Genomic DNA, 14,397 nt, shown 5'->3' with positions numbered 1-14,397 from the left:
GCTCAACTAAACTGATTACCTTATATTGATTAGTAGCTTGATGAAAACCTAAACCAAAACTGGTATTAGTCTCGTCACTGGGAGTAGGTGGCCATGGGATATCAATATACTCTCTAGTGAGAGGGTTCCAGATCGATATAGATGTTTTCTTCAATATTGTTGTGTAAGCTAAGCAATAACAATCCATTACATATACACTCAACAGAGTAGAAAGGAATATCAGGAGGAAAGAGGCTTGACCGAGTTGTAATGATTTATGACATGTAATTGCCGATTTATATGAATTCTTAATCAACATCGAGATTGCCGATTTATATGAATTGTGTGTGGCAGAAGTTTGTAAAATTTTCTGCAATATAGAAACTTTGTAAAGGCATCGACACACGGTACAGTATCAAAATTGAACAATATATTATAACACCCCATGTTTTTATTTAATACTAGCCATTTGGCCCGGCCTATGGCCCGGACTTGCTACATAGATAGCTAAAGACTCAAAAGCTTAAAGTCCACTTGAATAAATAATATATTTATATTGATAAAACGTGGTGATGTGGCTTCTTGGGAGCATTCTCACCAAACTTGAGAATTATTGGTTTTTCAAAATCATCAAATACCTGATAAAAATGGAAATACTAATCATCGAACAAAAAAAACACATTTGTCCATTAACACAAATACCATAAATAGTTATTAATTGACTTAAATCCTGCTAGTTCAAAATTCCTATGCAATATCATTTGAATCTTGTTTCAAACTACTAAGTAGTGTACCACTACTCATTTACTCTCATTAGTTATTACACACGCATGCAAAACATAATAGAAGCAAAGGACGCTAAATCAGAAGTTGAAGCTCCCCAAAACTCCAAATCAAGACATATACAATACCATTTCAACGAAACAAAATTTACCTACAAATATGTATTATGGCATCTTGATTGCGATAATGTCAACAATGGTAACAAATTATGTTTTTTTTTTTTTTTTGATAATGATAACAAATTATGTAACACATAGGAGAGACAAGAATATACACGTACAATATACTTCTTGATCGGATGATCCTCATCAAACTCGTAACTCCAATCAGGAACATACAATGAGAATGTTGTGATCATGTAAATGAGAAAGGCGATAAACCCTCCAAACCTGGAACATTGATAATAAGCCATTAAAGTTTTGCATTCTTACGATGAAGACTTCTTATATTTTATCTTTTTGCATCTTATATTGCTTACCATTGCCAACGATATGCACTGAAAATGGAGAAATGTCCTGATTTAAGTACTGTAGGTCTGACCTTTGTAGTGAAAGTCTCTATTAGAGCGGCAATCAAGTATACCAAAGCAATTCTCTGCAAGTAAAATAACGAATTCTTGATATAAGAGAGGTCTTGCTATGATCAATTGGCGTAGAAAGGCCCAAGCCTAGTTACCAGTCTCTGGATCAAATCATGCATTTAGAATCGTAGGATGGAGTAGGATTGCTAACTCAACCCAAACTTGTGTCGTTGCATGTTATGGGTCTAGTACAGCCCAAGTTGAAATTTACCCTTAGTTTCCTGGGCTTTCACAATTTTGTTTTTCTAAAATATGAACAAAAAAAAAGGGTTAGCAAACCTGAAGAATGCCACGCTAATGGATTTGCTTCATGTCAATTCCATAAGAGAGGTCGTCAGGAGCATGAGAGTAGCCACCTTCAATCATATAGAAAGTTGTGTTAGAAAAAAGCCAGAAAAGTTAACAATAAGAAATATTTCATGCAGAACTTTTATTTCTAAATTTCTTCCATAGATTACCTTGCAAAATAATTCCCCATAAGAGAAGCTTTATCGTTCTAATGATAATTTTCTTAATCGTATCTCCCACTTTTGGATTCTCTGCAAATTAACATTAGAACAGCTAAATATGAGATCATCTTCATTCGGTTTCATAAATTAATCTTGTGCAGTAATGTAGACACATGGATACACTACGTACTATGAAATATGCTAGCCAGGCCATGTCACAAAAAAAATCCCAGACATCCTTTATGAAACTCGAACTCATCCCTTTCATTTTAAAGTTTGACACTTTATTTATCAAATTTGAAGCTGAGGTGAAGTGTGTTTACGACTTCCTATCAGCTTATTTGTATATTTTGAGGTTTGAACATATCATCACTATATTTAGCACGTACCTTAAGTGCAAGAGCAATTGCAACACCCACAATAAAGAGAAAAAACGGCATGATGAAATCAACCAATGTGCAACCATTCCATGGTGAATGATCAATGCGTGCCCACACTCCCCCAGCATCATCCACTAATATCATTATCTGCACGCACCCGAAGAAGGCAAAAAAACGCAAGTTAAAATGCTAGTCCATCATTTCCCAACCCACATAAGGCAATCCAATGAATGATTTGTTTTTCTACCCGTTTGATAATGCAAGTATGCCTGTTCCATGAAATTTTCATACTGGCCTGGTGTACAAACATAATGCTTGATATGTACATTAGTTGCACATATATTTCTTCGAGTTAGCCAGTTTTCGTGTAATTTTACTTATTTTACTGTTGACAAATATTGAAAGAGAGAAATCAAGTTATTGAACTGACCTCAAACAGAGATCTTAAGTTGCTATAATTCTAATCGACAGAATCCCTCCAAGAAAATTTATAATTAGAAAAAGAAAAAAAGGAAGAGAAAATTTTACCATTGCTGAGGAAAGAGTGAGAATAGAGGAAATGAAAGCAACAAATAAAAATGGGAAATTGGAGGGGTTCAGAAGTTCTCCAATTGTTAAAACTCCGTCTTTCCCTACATCAACCTGTAACAAAATATCATTATTAGAGTCAATATCAGATCAGTCCAAAAACAGGATGAAAATACAATAATGGATACATGGGACATGCTACTTGTGAAGTTTGATATGCAAATCCCAAGGTCAGGTTAAAAAAAGCAGCAGTCACAAAGATAAATGCAGGGTGAGGACACACGAAACGGTGCTACATAAACATAGATATGGTTGGACCCATGGATATGCAAGGACCGGACCCGGTTCCACCAACTTCATCGGTGGCCCTGGTTTAGATACTTTGGCTGCCGGTGCAGCTTGTTTTGGTGGATCTGATTTGGCTTCTTCTGCTTTCTTCGGTGGCCTTTACTTCCTGTGGCTTGTCGGGTTTTGCATCGGCTTGCTTTGGTTTGTCGGGTTTCGTATCGGCTTGCTTTGGCTTTGGTTTCTCTTCTTCCTTCTTGGCATTTTGTTTTATCTCTATCCCTTTTATTACTTTACCTTCGTTGCTGTTGAGCTTCTTTGAGAATGTTTACGGGTCGAAATGACCAGTTATTGTAATCGTACCGTGCTTCATATCGATTGTTTGGCCTTGGATTTCTCTTGTTCCAAAAACAGACCACCAAATATCATTCTAAGTATCACTTCTTGTTTAATTCTACTTTTTATATGCACAACCAGAAACGTAATAACATAACACTTTAAGAAAAAAAGATTCTGAATAAGATGCAAAAAAATAACTAAAAAGATTCAACATGTATGAAAATGACATAAAAAAGAACTCACCGTAGTGAAATTGACAAAGAGTTTTCCTCATTTTATTGTAACATTTGGCACAGTTAAGATCCACTTTCAACACCAATGTTGATATCTATACATTCAACAAAAACAGAGAGAAAAGGGATCAAACCATAGTACCACCACTAGGAAATATAATCTTTTCACCTTTTTCAACCATCCAATTTTGATAAAATTTCTCATGTGCAAGGTGAGTATGAGGTATGTTTGCTTTCCATACTTCATCTCTATTTCTTGGCCACTTGACTGGGACCTACAATAGTCCAAAAACAATGACACTTCTAAAATTTCCAAAGGAAAATAAATAAATAACAAACTATCTTTCACTTAAGCTATTAACCTTATAGCCTGTTGGAGGAGGAATCAAGCAATTGAAGCGTCTTTCAGGTAGAGGGAAATGTCTCTCGTAGTGCTCCATCAAAGATAAATCAAGCTTCAATCTCATTTGGTATATTAGATTCCTATCTAGGCACGGAATCAATTCAGAATGTCGATCATCACAAACCTATGAAGCAAGGAATAGAAGTTTAAACTTATTATATTGATACTTTTCAAGAGAAAGTTGATCATTAAGACACATCAGGAAAGAAAACTCAGAAAAGCTCATTGTCAAGGTATATTTAAAACAATTAGTAAAAGCAACAACACTTTAGATACTCACAAGAAAGCTCTTTGCCACTATGTTGTTCTCTCCATCATCCTGCCCAAATTTTGTGAAAGTTTCATCCTTGCTGACCGAGTCAGCATTGTCATCACCACCCAAATAAGATGACCCGAGTTTTTGTAAGGATGTTGCACCACTATGCACTTGAGATCCGAGAGAGGACCCCCCCATAGTAAAAATACAGAAACCCCATAAATATTGCCACAACACACAAAGCAGAGATTAAGCGCTTCTTTTGAACTCCATCAGCTCTTCCCCTTGTCATTATTGTATCAAAAAAATTCTAAAAGGTTAGAAAGTCTATACTTACTTCTTGTATGCAATCATTAGTTATTGTAAAGCACACAAATCCCACTAATTTCAATGACTCAAAAACAAAAGCTCACCCTATTATAAAAAAAAAATCTAGAATAGAGATCCAGACTTTGAGGAAAGTACCTTAATAGGATGAGCAACATCACTGTCAATGCCAATTTCATATTTGGAAGGAAAACCATCAAAAGGCGCAACAGGTGCGTATTCTTCTTGAAAAATTCATTAGTTAGTTGCGCGCATGCTCTGGGACTCGTTCTGATTCAATACTGCCATAAAGAATGCACTTCAATTCCTACCAAAGTTTCAGATAGTGGCTTCTTGTAAATGGGTGCCCAAGAAAATCGAGTTGCAGCCGCTGTGGTGGTGGCCATGGCTTAAGGCTAATGTGTACCAAGTGTGGTGGTAATGGCGGTGAATAAGAAGTGGTAGGTTTTGTTTTGTTTTTTGTTTTTGTTTTTGTTTTTTTTTTTTCTGGTGAAGAGTTTTGTTTTTTTATTTTTGTTTGGGTTACGAACAATTGAAATCTGCAGAAGGGCATAGATTTACTTTTTTTAAGCCGAATTATTGTAAAATCTGATGTGTCAGTCTCAGAGGAAAAAGGGGGCTGACGTGGGTTCTTGGGAGCATTCTCCACTACTCAGTATTCATGGTCTTTGATTTTTCTAGTACAATAAATAATAATAATAATAATAATAATAATAATAAAATAAAATAAAAAAAATAAAAAGATAAATATTAGAAAGAGATAAAGTAAAGAGGATAAACCCCATTCCCTATTTTTAAGGTGTTTTTGAAAAAAATAGTGTTTACACGGAGAGTTTTAAACAGTCGAGAGAGAGAGAGTTTTACCCAAAGAAGAAAATGGAGGTTTCTTGCTGGGGATTTGCTACCAACAGGAGTGTATCACGAGTGAGTAATCTAAATCTTTTCTTTACATCTTTTGCTTCTCTTAGTCTTCCACTATTTTTTTTTACTATTTTTCTTTATCACAAATGACAATCTTAAATATATATAAGCAAAATATTAGTAGTTTGAGAAAAGAATGAAATTTTTACTATAATTGATGGCTACAAGCATGCATATGATTTTCTGGATTTCTCTCGTATATCTATGTTTAAAGATAATTATTTGGAGCTGCATGGATGTGCTGTGCTATACCTGGACCCTTATGATATGGCTATGTTAACTAATACAGATTTGGAAAAAGTGGGTAAAATATCGGTCTTCCCATGTCTGTACCTCTTCCTGATGTCAATACTTCTCTACTCATGTTGCATGATGCATGTAAGTAAATGTAGAGAGCTAAGTCCAAATCAATGCATAACATATATAACTGATTTTCATGGTAGATTAATGATTTATGACAATTAACAATCCCTTGTCTCGGAACTCCAAAAGTCTAATAGCAAAAAAATTGTATATGATGAATTGATAATGCTAGTACCATATGTTGGCAGTCTTGTGCCACTAATCCCACTATACATGTATCATTCAGTGTTGATTGATTAGGGCCAATGGTTAAGTCAAGCTCCTCTATAGTGGAATAGTGGATATGTGGATGACTGGATGCAATTAAGGTAGGACTGCCTTGCTTCCATAGAGAGGTGCATGTGTGTAGGACCAACATCTAAGGACAAACTGAAGGTGGCTTTCTCATTACCAAACAAATCGTTAGAAATTATTTGAATTGGCAGCCGTGCTGTCTCGTGAGTTACCTGACTTAGGAGTGTGAAAAAAACCGTTGACCCATCATCCGGTAGGGTACCCGGTCTTCACCCGCCACCCAAACCCGCACCGACCCAAAAATAGACCCGCCCCGCCACCATTTTTATGCTGTCGGGCTATGGGTGTAGGTTCTATGCTCAAACCCGACCCGTCAAGCCGCCCAACTCGCACCGTGTCAAAAGCCGTTGACCCGCATAATTTCAAAACTCTAACTCTAATATTTTTGTATTTTGTTTATATTTTCTTTTAACTTTTGTAGAAATTTGGGAGATATGAACACAAACATATGAGTTCAACATCAATTTCAAATATTCAAGTTTGAACATTGGGCAAATATCAAAAGTTCAAATTCAACTTTCGAATTTTGGAGAAGATGAATCATTCATCCTTGTATTAATTTCGAATTCTTTTAGTTTATATTTTATTGTTTTCAACTATAGATCTTCGCTCTCATCTTCATTTTATCATGCTATGGAAAATAATCAATTTACAAATAAATTACGAGAAAGAAGTTTCAAATTTACAGATATGGTTTTGGGTTCAAGTTCAAGTTTTTTTTATTTTTGTTTATTTTTTATTGATTGATTCCATTTTTTTTCTCTATATTGTGAATTAGAAATATATTACTTGCAGAATTAGAAAGTTTTTTTAGGTAAATTGGGATAAAATGATAATTTCCACCCAACCCGGATGACCCGACCCAGAAACTGACCCAACAGGCCGGGTGATGGTACTAAGACATGATACTTCAACCGGCCCCGCCCCGCCCCACCCCATCACTATTTGACCCGTAATTGACCCGACCCGCCCGTATTACACCCCTAATCTGACTTACTCATATATATATAGTAGTATAGCGTTGGTGACATCTTTTGTTTTGACACACCATATGGTGGTATAGCGCTGGTGAAGTTGTGAGTAGATATTTTTTTATCTTTCACTGAACTTATGATTTTACTTGACTAAATAGTCTATTTAAACATTTTATGAATTTCTGTCGAAAATATAAGTTTTCTGTTTATTCTGCATACTGTCGAATTAGTCTACATACTGTTGAAACAAATTTAAGCTGTATTAATAAAACTTCGAATATTAATTATTTAAATATTGATGATATAAATGTGTTATTATTCAACTTGTTGTTTGTTGATTTGATTGATTGTTGGTATATTGAGTGTTATTGTTTTGTTGAACTGTTGATGGATAGTGGTTGATTTGGTGTTGTTTGGTCCTGTTCAAGTCATGAATTTTGTCTGATTTGGAGACAAATTTCAGTGTGTTTAGAGATTGATTTTTGGTTGTCTTTAAAGCACGTTAAGTGAGTGTTATCCGCCCTCTTTCAAACTCAAAAAAAGCCCCATAGCATTTCGGTTTATATAGAATGAGTTACACCATTCGGAAGTTGGCACGTCAGAATTTTCGGACTGCAGAAATCCGGTCTGTACTTGGTTTGGAATCGAGTTTTCACATAGTTAGAGTCAGATTCAAACTCTCTCCAAAACATGAAAAAAAAAAAAATTTTTATGTGTCTGCTTTCCAAGCCAATTGGCCTCATCGCATTTCGAGGTCTGTGGTGGTAGATATGATGTCTGGAAGTTTGGTTGACATAAAACAGTGCGTCAGAAATCAGTTTCTACTCACTGTGTTCAAGTCCAGTTTTAATTTAGTTAGAGTTTGAACTAGATTTTTATGAAAACATAAAAAAGTAAGATTTGGAAGTCTTCTTTCTATTCTAATTGACCTCATTGCATTTTGAATCCTGTGGAATTAATTATGGTGTATGGAAGTTTGAATGGCAGAAAATAGTGCGTCAGAAATCAGTTTCTGCGCACTGTATTCAAGCCTAGTTTTGGCACATTTAGAATGAGATTGAGTATTTTTGTAAGACATGAGAAAGTAAGTTCTGTGTGTCAGCTTTTCAACACAAAAAGTCTCGATGCGTTTGGATACTTGTGAAAAGAGTTGTGTCATTCGGAAAATAGTCCGTCAGAAATCTAGTTTGCTGAAAATTAGGATTTTTACCATTTTCGACCTAAGTTTTCTTCTAGATGGGCTGAGGTTGGGACTTCGAATTCTACATGAAAAAGTATATCTACATACCTTACTTTATAAATAATTAAGTTCCATGTCATTTGGATGAATATAGAAAAAACTATAACATTGACTATGTGGCTAATAAGAAGTACGAAGGCTTGATTCCAATCTTGAAAGATTTGGATTCGTAGGCAGCTTTGAGCAAAAGCGCAGCCACTACACTACACTATATTATATATTATATATTAGTTATTAGTTATTGTGATAATTATATGTGTACAATGTTAGTACTTAATTATGTACGTGATTGTGGTTGTTTAAAATATAATCACGAGACATTTAACTAATGCGTTATTCCTGATTAAACCTTTTGATATCTATGATTTATATAATTGATAATGAGGTGAGTTGATTAGTTATTGTGTTTGGAATCTTTAGTAATGAATTATTATTTGAGACGATGTTTGTTTTGTAATAAAAATATCATAATAAATGAGAACTCTTGAGTGTTAAAATCTGGTGTAAAAGTGTTCTATGAAAATTTAATGTCTCGCCCACATCTTTAAATCTCTCCACGCCTCTTTGATGAAAAGAAATGTTTATGACTAATGATGTTATGTGAAAAGTCGCCTTAGAGAGGAACTAAGGCATTCGCTTTGCGGGTTGACTGTATTCCTTGAATGTACGGGAATGTAGGTGGGTATTCCTTGAATGTGAAGGGAATGACCCAAAGTATTCATTGAATGTGCCATGAATAACCTGTTAGTGTTATGATAGATATTCCTTGAATGTGGTGGGAATGACCTAAGGTATTCATTGAATGTGCCATGAATGACCTGTTAGTATTATGATGAGTATTCCTTGAATGTGGCGGGAATGACATTCATTGAATGTGCCATGAATGACCTGATATTTTGTTATGCCCAAAGGAGGCTTTGTGTATGTGTATGGAAAGCCCAAAGATGGCTATGACTCACAAGTTACGAGTTTACAAGATGAAAGTATGTTTCCTGAAGGCGATATCCCACTTGGGACATATGTTTTGTAGTGATGCTCGGTGTGAGTGAGGCACACGGATATGTGTAATTTGGCAAATGTGTGTAGTGAAAATCGTGGAGTAGGAACTGAAGGTTGGGCTGTGTCTTTTAATAAATGAGTCAACGAGATAATTAATAAGCAAAGTAAAATATTGATTTTTCGTGTGATAGAGCTATTGCATATGATATATATGATTTCTTACAAGGAAATGTATACGTGGTTTGTGTGAGTTGATACTCACGAGGGATGAATGTACTCCCTAGTAGCGATATATTATGATATAATGCATATAATTTCTTACGAAAGAATGTGAATATGGTTAGCGTGATATGATGCATGGATATGGTGGTGTGATATGAATATTAGTTAATATTGGCGATATATTATGCCAAATTGTATATACCCATGATGGTTGCAGTGAGAGTGAAATAGATGTATACTATAAATGATTACGTTTGGAAAATCTAACTTTGTTTTGCAGGAGGGTAGGACTTATTAACTTTTTATGCAAAGACGTTGTCCTACCCTAAGACGACGTGCTGGCTTAAAGGTAAAGTGTATCAAATTCATATTTAAATAAGTTATCATATGTGTATGTATTAAGTTGAATGTAAGTGGAAATTATATTGTGAGTTATTTTGGAAAGTGAGCATGATGAATCCTGTTATCTGAGATTTTTTGGAAATGTATATTGGGGGTTGAAATTTTACTTGGGAAGAAATTGCATGTCGTTTTGAGTATACGGAACTAACTTGTCTTCCAAGTTAAAATAATTAAATAATATATTTCTTTATTCGAAAGATATGAGCGTATTGCTATTTTATTTTTAGTCTTACTCATACCAGCAAATTCAATTTGCTGACCCATATTTGCTTTGTTTTGCAACGTGGGTGTGTTCTTGGAAACATAGATGGTGGAGTGCAGTGGATGAGGACACGTGATTTGGAGTTACTCTTGGAGTCTTCTGGTTTAAGTTTTTCTGAAGTGTACGGTTTTGTTTTAAAACAGATGTAATAAAGTTGGTTAGTTTTTTGTAGTTTAATAATGTGATGAAGAGTTGTTCCTTCTAGTTTTTTTTTTTTTATTTCAGTTTTTTGTATATCGTGTTTGATAACATGGTATTGGGTTTTGTTTCACCCCAGATTTCCAGATAATTGAATATCATTGTTTTAATTATTGTTTGAAAATTTGGAATGTGACATATATGGTGAGATTTAATGAAACGGGCATTGTGGTCGGCACTGATAATTTGGACTAGTGAAAAATCAAATAAGCTGTGCGCCATTGTAGTTTTTCAAACGTCGGTAATACGAAATAATCACAGTCGACATCAAAAGTCGGAATAATCACAATCGGACATCAATATCTACTGAAAATTTGAAATGCTTTTTCTTGCTGTACGAAAATATTATTAATGGTACTTTCTGTCCAAACTAAACATTGTGGTGATTGGAACACTACTGGGTGGTGTCTGGGTCAGCATAAGAAAATATTGCAGCATTTGACAATTTAACCCTTTATCTAAAAAGTGAGAACGTCATACATTATCTTTTGGTGGACATAATCAAGAAGGAACAATTTTGGTGGATGAGAGGAGATGAAATTTCTATGTTAGCACGTGCACCAGGGGCATCATTATTATTAAATTTACTTTCTGTCCAAACTAAACATTGTGGTGATTGGAACACTACTGGGTGGTGTCTGGGTCAGCATAAGAAAATAATGCAGCATCTGACAATTTTACACTTTACCTAAAAAAGTGCACGTCATACATTATCCTGGTTCATAATCAAGAAGGAATCCGATATATATCTACCGAATATAGAACTCTTTTTTTTCCGATATATTTTCGATGTGAAATTTATATAATGATCGATATAATCGATATATGTTGACTTTTGACCATTTTAAAATATAAAACCGATATTTCCAATATATACCGATATATAATATTTACTATGTCGGCCAAAATCACCATTACCAAAAAATGGATATATCCGAAATATCCGATATATCAAATATACCGAGACAATTGATATATTGATCGATATCGATATTTTGGGCCTTGATGTAAAGTACGAGATAGCCTACATTTTAATACGAAAGTAAGATTCCATTTTAAAAGTTTTGTCTGGGTGGTGCTAATTAAGACTCTCGGTTAATTTCAAGTTTGCAGCTACCAAGGCAGAATCTAATACCTTTGCTTTGTATCTTCCCACGGCCCATGGCTTACTCAGTGATTCATCCACTAAGGGCATCTCCAATGGAGAGTGGAAAAATCCACCTCCATATAGGCTCTATATAGGTGCCATTAGGATTATACACTCTAGAGAAATCCCAAATACATAAAGTGTATATTTATTATTTGTGGCTATTCCAATGGTAGGTGGAGGTAAATGTATAAAAATAGATAGCAACGGACTTAAACTGTCACAGCCCATTCAAAATAATGTAAAATAACGGATTTGATCCGTCGCGAAAGCTTAAAACAAATAGTGGTCCACTTTCAAACGTCATTCAAAGCAACGTCCATGTTTTTAAGTTTAATATATTACTGAGCGACGGACTTAGACCGTCGCAAACAGAAAAATAAAGCTTCAAACGTGTGTTGAAGTGACGTCCGAGTTTTTAAGTTAAACAGACGTTATTTAAAATGACGTCCGGGCTTTTTATTAACTAATAGCGAGAGGGGAAATTCCCCACCCTCTCTATTAGCTAATACACTATTACCTACGGTATAGCACCCCCATTGGAGAGAGTTTTTTGATATTTAGGATGTAAAATTTCCACTCTATACGGTTTACACTCCGCATTGGAGATGCCCTAAGCCACTATATATAGTAGTCCCCAGCTACAATATTGTTTCTTAATCTCACTTCACTTACCTGCAGTTCAAACATACTTACTTTCACTCATTTTTTACTTCTTTGTAGTCGAAAAAACTACCATAATGAGTCGATTTTGGACCTTTGTTAACCAATTGCATTACTTAGCTGGGTAATCTTCCAAACACTTCACTTTGTATTTTTGAACTTTTTCTTTCTCCATGGTTTTATTATAATGTAAGTTTTTCTTTAATCTCTTCTGCAGGCCTGTTGTGATGCTCATGTACCCATTGTAAGGAAACCATTTATTTACATTTTTTTTTCTCTCAATTTAATGTGCTAGTTAAATTTTACAACTCTTGGCTAAGAACAGCTTATTCTTCTGTTTGAATTTATGTTGTATTTTTGTCTAGATATGCATCAGTTAGAGCAATGGAGAGCACTTCAAAGGTTGATGATGAACAGTGGCTAGCGTATTGGATCTTCTACTCATTTCTTACACTCGTGGAGATGGTCTTGGAACCTATTTTGACTTGGTAATAATAATACCCCTGACCCCTGTTTAATTGAATTGTTACATAACACCTTGGGTTTTTCTGATGTGGTGGGTTTTTGCAATCTGGTTGAAGGATACCAATATGGTATGACATAAAGCTAGCATTAGTGGCTTGGTTAGTGCTTCCACAGTTCCGAGGGGCTGCTTTTATATACGAGAGGTTTGTTAGAAAGAAACTGAGGCAATATGGTGGGAAGTATGTGAAAGATCAGTCCCCCACTGGAAAAAACAAGTTAATGGACTTCATATCCGTAAAGAAGGTTAGTAGCTAATGAGTTGTTCATTTCATGATTAGATAGAATTAAATATCTGATGCCAAATCGTTTATACTGGTTTCTCAATTTTGGACCATGATTAGTTGATATTAGTATGATTGCTAGTTAGATAAAATTACTCTTAACTTTTATTTCATTTTGAATGAAAAGACGCCCAATAATGACGTAGTTGATGAATATCAATATGTTTGGATTCGGAATGAAGTTGAACATATGTTCTCAAATCTCAATGAAGTGGACAAATCATTTTAGTTTCATATTGGCTCTGGGGAGCTACAAGAAGTAGGCCCAGGGGATAGGTAGAGCCCAGGCAGCAGTACTAAGCGCAAGGCGCCACCCCAAATAGGGTGCGCCTAGAGCTTAGGAAAGCCTAGACACACTTTTGACTGCATAGTATATTGGCTAGCTAGGATTTCACTGAATCTCATCATCAGTAATGTTGCGTCATACACAACAATTCTCCGCAGAGTTAGGTTTTAGTAGTTTATCCGTTATAGTGCTACAGATGTAAAAAACCACTGTGAACATTTTTTTAATAATCAGAATATGCACCTGCATTTGAGAATTCTATAGAGATAAGGAATACAGGTCTCAGTGACCAGTGGCTGTTTTTTTGCTACATATATTGTTGGCTACGGAAATGTGATCAGCCATTGATGAAATGACATTGTGGTCTTTTACTAAGTTGGTGAATTTGTCCATGGCAGGGGGAGCACGAGCAGTGAAGAAATTAAGTACTTAGCAATGTGAAGACATAAGATACAGCTGAGCATTGTGACTTATTCTCTTTTCGTTCCCTTTTAGTGGTTTTAGTGCTTTTTCATAGTGTTAATTAACTTCTGTAACTCGCAATTTGATTTTGTTAGAACAAATATGAGATAATCCTGATGTTAATGCCCCACGTTGTCTAGTTTAAAATCATGTATGACCTCCATAATAGACAAAGTGTAAATTTATCTCTAATTCAGTTAGAAGAAAAATAAATGGAACGACTTTTGGCCAATCTGTGTTGTCCAAAGAGATCGATCTATCAAGACCAAAGACAAATAGATCTGAACCAGGTGATCGATCATTTTCATATATAAGGCAGTGTTTGTAAAATTTCCATTTGAGAACTGCAAGAAGACATCCAGGATCCATCTTGGAGTTGACGAGTCCTAATTGCAAGGCATGTTTTCCAGAAATTGTAATGCTTGAATCACAAATAGTGTTCATTTCGCATACTGTTTTGTGACTGACACTTCCTGAGTCATTTATACGAGCTCCGGGTACACGCTTTCGCGGGTCACTCACAATTTTTCTTAATAGCAAAAAGAACACAGGAATGTTACTTAGACAGAAGATGATGCACAAATGTTGCTCATGCATATACCATGTCAACTTTACA

The 14,397-nt window shown here is 35.1% G+C and overlaps 1 protein-coding gene and 2 long non-coding RNA genes across 3 annotated transcripts; 1 reads left to right on the top strand and 2 right to left on the bottom strand.

Annotated features, from left to right (window-relative positions):
• Positions 1–860: 860 nt before the first annotated feature.
• Positions 861–1,874, bottom strand: LOC147496653 (uncharacterized). The gene is made up of 3 exons (XR_015194263.1): positions 1,801–1,874; positions 1,622–1,698; positions 861–1,356 (listed from the first exon to the last, which is right to left on the bottom strand). It is a non-coding gene; the product is annotated as an uncharacterized LOC147496653 (long non-coding RNA).
• A 1,835-nt stretch (positions 1,875–3,709) lies between these two features.
• Positions 3,710–4,524, bottom strand: LOC147496652 (uncharacterized). Its single transcript, XR_015196634.1, has 3 exons — positions 4,240–4,524; positions 3,919–4,083; positions 3,710–3,831 (listed from the first exon to the last, which is right to left on the bottom strand). It is a non-coding gene; the product is annotated as an uncharacterized LOC147496652 (long non-coding RNA).
• A 7,694-nt stretch (positions 4,525–12,218) lies between these two features.
• On the top strand, positions 12,219–14,013 carry LOC147496651 (HVA22-like protein e). The gene is made up of 5 exons (XM_086559593.1): positions 12,219–12,351; positions 12,445–12,471; positions 12,593–12,715; positions 12,809–12,995; positions 13,718–14,013. Exons 1-5 carry the CDS (start codon positions 12,305–12,307, stop codon positions 13,733–13,735), a joined length of 402 nt encoding a protein of 133 aa, XP_086415719.1. The 5' UTR covers positions 12,219–12,304; the 3' UTR covers positions 13,736–14,013.
• The last annotated feature ends 384 nt before the right edge of the window (positions 14,014–14,397 follow it).

Source organism: Coptis chinensis, chromosome 5 (genome assembly GCF_015680905.1).
Source record: "Coptis chinensis isolate HL-2020 chromosome 5, ASM1568090v1, whole genome shotgun sequence".
NCBI lineage: Eukaryota > Viridiplantae > Streptophyta > Magnoliopsida > Ranunculales > Ranunculaceae > Coptis > Coptis chinensis.
Note: the sequence above shows the minus strand (reverse complement) of the source record. Positions and strands in the feature narration are given on the sequence as shown.